General features: G+C 32.1%; 1 protein-coding gene across 2 annotated transcripts; it reads left to right on the top strand.

Annotated features, from left to right (window-relative positions):
• Positions 1-477: 477 nt before the first annotated feature.
• On the top strand, positions 478-6389 carry LOC101211777 (cellulose synthase-like protein E6). 2 transcript variants are annotated; one of them, XM_004148874.3, is made up of 8 exons: positions 478-932; positions 2428-2743; positions 2873-3013; positions 3099-3230; positions 3538-3750; positions 3831-4061; positions 4152-4499; positions 5605-6389. In XM_004148874.3, exons 1-8 carry the CDS (start codon positions 643-645, stop codon positions 6157-6159), a joined length of 2226 nt encoding a protein of 741 aa, XP_004148922.3. In that variant the 5' UTR covers positions 478-642; the 3' UTR covers positions 6160-6389. The 2 variants fall into 2 exon arrangements, with proteins under 2 accessions (XP_004148922.3, XP_031745055.1); XM_031889195.1 differs by lacking the exon at positions 3538-3750.
• The last annotated feature ends 944 nt before the right edge of the window (positions 6390-7333 follow it).

Here is a 7333-nt window from a genome sequence, read left to right as displayed (position 1 = left end):
TTGTTTTAAAATTTTGTTGAAATTTGTAAAACTGCATGGATGATATATGTATTAATGATTGAAAAGAAAAGTTGAAGAAATTATTTTGGCGTTAGTATATAGAAAAAAGAAAATGGTTTATCTACGTCTAATTCTACTTCTACTTCTACCTCTATCTTCCATCTACCATCTCACCTCAGTTTCAATCTATGGTATGACCCTTCTCTAGCTTTACACTCTTCTTTCATACTCTCTTAATTTGTAGCAACCAGCTTTCTTGTATTTGAAAATTCATTGTTTTTCTACTCAGCCAAGACTTTGACTGAAATGAATAAAGATTAAAATATAATGACAAAAACGAATATTTGAAATTCATTTTAGAAGTATAGAACTAAAATGAAAATAACAAAAAGGTAAAGAACCACGACTGATCCCAAAATGAATAAAAGGCCAAAAATATAGATAAAGAAGAAAAATAGTGTTTAAATAAAGAGACGATAGTAATGAATTAAGTTACGTTTGGATTCCGCTCGGTTATTAAAATGCTAGAAATGAAAAGAAAAGATAGGCTATAAATAGATTTCCTCCAGAATAAAGAGAGGACGAAATCAAATAATAAAGCCCATTATTTTTTCTTGGGAAGGGAGATTAGAAGAAAGAGAGATGAGAGAGGGGGAGAATGGAGAAACGACGCCGTGTACGTTGGTGGAAACCAAAGAAGGGCGGCACAGTGGAGGAGCTTACAGAGCTTTTGCGGCGACGGTGATGGCTTCAATTGTTGTGATTTGGGCATACAGAGCAACCGGGATGCCTTCGGCGGGCCACCCTGGGCGGTGGACATGGATGGGAATGTTCATCTCTGAGATTATATTTGGTGTTTATTGGATTCTCTCTCAGTCTGTTCGTTGGCGTACCACTTTCAACTTTCCCTACAAACATCTACTCTTACAAAGGTAATACATACCCATATATTCACACTCCCTCCATTCACAAATATATTCCCTTCAACTCTTCAAATATATAATACAAACTCCCTCCAACCACTTCATAACTATCCTAAGTTGTGGCCCTTTAATTTCATTCAATAATTTTCATAAATTTTTCCTAGGAACACTGTATAACATATACACCACAAAATTCTAAAAATTTGAATCATTAATTTCTCCTTTGCATTTTTTAGATACACACAAAATAAGATAAGATTGTATTTAGAATAAAAACTTTTTGCAATAATAAATTGTTTTGTAGACATAAAACCAAAATTTTAATGAGAGGAAAATATATACGCAGGAAATGTGGCTTAATTATTGATCAGCTATATTTTAATTTATAATAAAAAGTTTTAGTGAATTGTGATTTTTGTTCTACTTTTGTTTCATCAATTTTTTTTTTTTTTTTTTTTTTTTTTTTTTTTTTTTTTTTTTGTCAAGCGAGTAAGGTTTGAAGTGTACACTTACCTTTCATGTTCATTTTCTTTTCCCTAAATTGTGAGAGCAAAGTATGTTAATTAATGTAACTTTTTTTCTATTTTCTTTTGGCATAATATAAATTTTCTTTCATATATTTATTTACACCAAAATTGAGACAAAACTTTTTTATAAAAAAAAACAAAACATATTAATTAATAAAGACAATTGGAAGTTGACGTATTTTAGTCTTATACTTCAAACTAGAAAGTTTCATTTGAGTGAAAATTCTTCTATTTTAAAGAAAAGTAATTATCAACCCTATTCACCACTTCAAAAATTAACTATTATAATTATGATTATTAGTTATAAAAACAAACTCAGACTCTCAAACCACAGTAGATTTTGAAGCCATTACACTTTTTCTAATTTTTTATTATTTATTATTTATGTTATAGATTGTTATTTGTATTTAAATTCAAATGTCATTTTTAAATATAGCAAAACTAATTACAATATGTACAAATATAACAATATATCATCTTTTATTAAAAATAAATTGTGATAGGCATTGTTATATTACTATCGACTTCTATTAGGAATAGGCACATGATAACCAATAATATTTTATTATATTGATAGATATTTTCAATACGATTATCAACTATATGGATATAAGTATGTGAAAAATAAATAAAGTGAAAGCAAAAGTTTTCACATAATAAATCATAATAATTGTGTGTAACAATTTTAGAAAATTATGATGCCACAAAAGTACTCAAATATTGGCAAATCTAATGGAAAAGGTTAAATTTAGGAATATCTTGAAAATAATTTGGTTTACTTTACTTTATTGACAGCAATACAATAAGAATAAAGTACCTTAATTTAGATTTCTAATCAAAAATTAAATAATCTTTCAACAAAATGTCTAAGTTTCTAAAGAAAAAAAGTATTGAGAAAGAAACAAGGGCAATATGGTGAGTGCTTGAGCTCCTCATTTCCATGGCGTCAATGGCTCGCTCTGGTTCTCAAACCGCAGGTACAATGACCACCAATTACCAAATGTCGACGTTTTCGTTTGCACAGCCGACCCCACTATCGAACCCCCGGTTTTGGTCATCAACACCGTCTTATCCGCTATGGCCTACGATTACCCAACTGAGAAATTGGCCATTTATCTCTCCGACGACGGGGGCTCCGAGTTCACATTCTATGCTCTTATTGAAGCTTCGAATTTCGCCAAGCATTGGTTGCCTTTTTGTAGAAAGTTCATGGTCGAGCCTAGGTCTCCGGAGGCCTACTTTTCTCTCAATTCTGCTTTGCATCATCGTTCCCAAGAGTGGATCGACATGAAGGTACTGGACGATGGGCTTCTTTCAATTTTCAGTAATGAGTGTAGTTTTGTTGTATGGTTTTTTTTTTTTTTTTTTCACGTATTGGATCAATGGTAGTGTCTAAATTGTATCTCTTAATGGGTTGAACAGAAACTATTTGATGAAATGAAGGAGAGAATTAACTCGGTGGTTGAGATGGGGAGGGTTCCTAAGGAGATACGGGACCAAAATAAAGGTTTCTCTGAGTGGGACAATGGCATAACAAAGCAAAATCATCAATCCATTGTGAAGGTTTACTTGCTGCATTTCCTCCACTCATATAAGCCATTGCAATTTTTTTTAATACTCAGTTTTTGGACTATTTACTTCATGGCAGATAATATTTGATGGAAATAATCTTGATGATGTGGATATTCATGGAGGTGTACTACCAAAATTGGTGTACATGGCACGTGAAAAGAGACCCAATCATCCCCACCATTTTAAAGCTGGAGCTATGAATGCATTGGTAAGTTTTGCACAGGTTGGGTTATCGTTCATTTTGGTCCTGTAACATGTGCTTGGTTCTACGACGTCTCTACTTTGCCTGAATCAGAACAATTAAAAAGGGACCATGGGCTGATATTTAAAGAAAATGTACGATGTAGGAAATCTATTAGTATTTGATAATTAAAATGACGGGATAACTAATACTTAAGAACTTAATTAAATAGAAATCAAACACAAATCATTTGACTAAAATGATAGCCTAAACATTATGCATTTCCATGTTTTATTTGTAAGGAAACAATTAAAATCATACAAATGTGTTGCAGATAAGAGTATCCTCAGAGATAACCAATGCTCCCTTCATCCTCAACTTAGACTGTGACATGTACTCAAATAATCCAGACACAATAAAGGAGTCACTATGTTTTTTCCTGGATGGAAAAAGAAGCCATGACATTGCATTTGTGCAATTCCCTCAATACTTTGATAACATTACAAAAAATATGCTATATGGCATTCCAGATCTAGTTATTAATGAGGTTAGAATTTTGAAGAAATTTCGTTTTTCTAACAAACACAGTAAATGAACCAAGTTGATGAAATAACATAAATGGTGCAGATTGAACTAGCTGGCATGGATGGATATGGCACTGCCTTGTATTGTGGCACTGGATGTTTCCATCGCAGAGAAGCTCTCAGCGGGAAGAAGTATGTTGAAGATCTTAATGGATCAATACATTTGGACGTGCCAACTGAAAAGAAAGTTCCAAAACCTGTTAATGAGTTGGAAGAAGCATGTAAGCTTCTCGTTGACTGCAACTTTGAAAATGGCTCTCAATGGGGAAGGGAGGTCTGTCTCTTTCTCTATTTCTCTCTGAAATAGGATAACCATACATAACAGATGGGATTAATATACGTGTCTATCTAAAATAAATTGCAGATGGGGTTAGTATATGGGTGTGCAGTCGAAGATATTGTTACTGGGTTGACAATACAGTGCAGAGGTTGGAGATCACTTTACTATAATCCAAAGAAAAGAGCTTTTTTAGGTCTTGCTCCGATTAGCTTGGATGTAGCTCTAGTTCAATATAAGAGGTGGTGTGAAGGCATGTTTCAAATTTTTTTGTCCAACTATTGCCCCTTCATACATGGACATGGGAAGATCAAATTTGGAGCTCAAATGGGATATTGTGTATATCTTTTATGGGCTCCACTTTCTATACCAATGCTGTATTATGCCACCGTTCCTGCACTTTGTCTCCTTAAAGGCATTCCCTTATTCCCAGAGGTAACATTTCATACTCTATTTTCTTTTCATTGGTTGTCTTTATATCCAGTGGTATTGTTTTTCCTGATCTTATCTCTTTTTCATTAGTTGTCGTTGTTCTCAGAGCAATTCCCTTATTAATTGACTTGGGTTTAAGTTATAAATTTAGTCTTTGAATTTTGATGGTTGTGAACTTAAAAATGTTTGGGAAAATATCAATTTAAACCCCATAAATAAAAATTTGGAGATGTACCCATTTAAATTCTTGACTAATAATTATATCAATTTAAAGTTTGAATTTTCATAAGTGTATCGATTTACGCTCTTCATTTATTTTGATAAACATTTTAAAACTTTTACGAGTGAATCTACTCCAACTCTCAATTAAGTTTTTCTTTTAAAATTATCCATGCATTTTTATTTATAATCGTCCATTTTATTAATCCTTCAATTGAAGAAATTGACATGTGTATGATTTGATTACATGCACAATTTTCAAATGTAATTTAATAAATTATCTAAATTGTTTCACTTATAACTTTAAGTGAAACATTTATATGTTTTGAGTGATACTTTTCGAACTAAGTTCGAAAGAGGGTGTATAATTGATACATTTATTAATGTTTAGGTTTAAATTGATATAACTATTAGTTCATGATTTAAATAGATACAACTATTATGGGTCTAGTTTCCAAACTATGTTTTATATATTTGTGGATTTTGAATTGTGATCCTCTATATAGTCACCATTTTTTACAACCATTTTTTACATTGTCAATCAAATAATGATGTGACATGCTAATATGTGTTTAATTATTAGACACAATTGCGCTAAATAATACATCGCAAAAGGAATGGATAAGTGAGTTAAATTTAGTCTTTGAATTTAATCGTAGTGAAGTGAAAATGTCCTTTGTTAGAATACTGGATTTCGAATTGTGATTCTCTACGTAGTCGCCATTGTTGACATCGTTCATTAAGTAATAATGATGTGGCATGCAAACAAACATTAGCTGATTTGACACACTGTCAAATACATGACAGAAAGAAATGGACAATTGAGTTTATTTTCTTTATCTGGAAGCTTCAATTCTAAGATGTTGGTTTGGCTTCTTTTTAACTATAGGTGACAAGCTTATGGGCCATACCTTTTGCATATGTCTTTGTAATCAAGAACTGTTGGAGCGTAGCTGAGGCCATAACTTGTGGATGTACACTCAAAGCTTGGTGGAATTTACAAAGAATGTTACTTTTCAGAAGGACCACTGCGTTCTTCTTTGCTTTAATTGACACAGTCATCAAGCAGTTGGGGTTTTCTCAAACTAAATTTGCTGTGACTGCTAAAGTTGCAGCGGAGGATGTGTCGAAGCGATACGAACAAGAGATCATTGAGTTTGGGAGCTCAGATATAATGTATAGTATGATAGCAACATTTGCAATGCTAAACCTTTTTGGTTTATTGCTGGGAATTAAGAATGTTGCTGCTTTGAATTTGGAGTTGTTTTTCAAATGTTTGAACAAATTCATTCTCCAAATTATTCTTTGTGGGCTAATTGTTTTGATAAACTTGCCCACATATGAAGCCCTCTTCATTCGCAAGGACAAGGGGCGTTTGCCATCCTCTGTTTTGTTCAAGTCTGTTACTTCGGCTTTATTGGCTTGTATAATATATGTATTGTAGTATTCGACTCTTGGTGCCATCCTCTGTTTTGTTCAAGTCTGTTACTTCGGCTTTATTGGCTTGTATAATATATGTATTGTAGTATTCGACTCTCGGTGACATCTTCACGGTTGGAGGACTTAAACCTCTAACTTTTAACTTTTTGTTTATGAGTCATATTTTACGTTGGGTAAACTATGTATGATAGGACTTGTATATCTTGTATACATTTTGAATTTTTGGGGGTTTGATGTGAGTTTGTTCCATAAATATGTAAAATTATTTATAATATTTGGAATAACTTGCCGATAGTTCTTCAAAAAAAATTCTTACTCTTTTGAGTTCAAAAGTTTTGAATTTGTTATTTGGTTACTTTTAAACAATAAAGGATAGTGATATTTTTTTAAGGGTGAGCTATACCGAAGATGAGATTAAAATGTTTGATTCAATGATATGAGTTGGTAAAAATTGCGAACATAATGTTTGGTCTATCAACTTTAAATGTTGGTGGAGTTGAGTTGATTATTTTTTGCAACTTCACCTAACACTGTTCAACTCAACATGCCAACTACTATTGGCACCCTTGGGTGGCCAACTTGACAACTTAACTTGCCAACTTCCATTGGGTTTACTAGTGTGGCCAACTTGACAACTTAACTTGCCAACTTCCATTGGGTTTACTAGTTGACTTCTGTAGTAAATTGACATTGACAGAATATTTGAGAATAATTGAGTCATTTTGATAAACCTACTTGTAAAAAACATCCAAAAGACTAACTTCTTTATTACACCACCACATTTATATTGATGGACCTACGTGTGTGTGCGTGTGTGCATATATTTAGAAGATATTGGGAAAATCTTGTCAATCCCAAAAATATCATAAATTAGTTAATATTTTTCAAAATTGACTGTAATTTGCAAATACACTGTATATGTGACCGTATGGTATTTGGTCTCATTATTTGTATCATGCAAATACACTGTATTTTGTAAAATATAAACACGTATTATACTTTTTGATTTAGACATGTATAGGAAGGATGATTGGAAATAAAACGGCACAAACAAAATAAAAAGTCTAATTAAAATAAATATGAATATTAACGTAATTAAAAAACATAAGGTGAAAAAATAATTATTCGATACAAGAGGCCTAATAAATTAATTTTTTTTAATAAAAATCAACTAAAAT

This window comes from Cucumis sativus, chromosome 7 (genome assembly GCF_000004075.3).
Source record: "Cucumis sativus cultivar 9930 chromosome 7, Cucumber_9930_V3, whole genome shotgun sequence".
In the NCBI taxonomy this organism is placed as follows: domain Eukaryota; kingdom Viridiplantae; phylum Streptophyta; class Magnoliopsida; order Cucurbitales; family Cucurbitaceae; genus Cucumis; species Cucumis sativus.
This window is presented reverse-complemented; position numbering and strand designations above follow the sequence as displayed.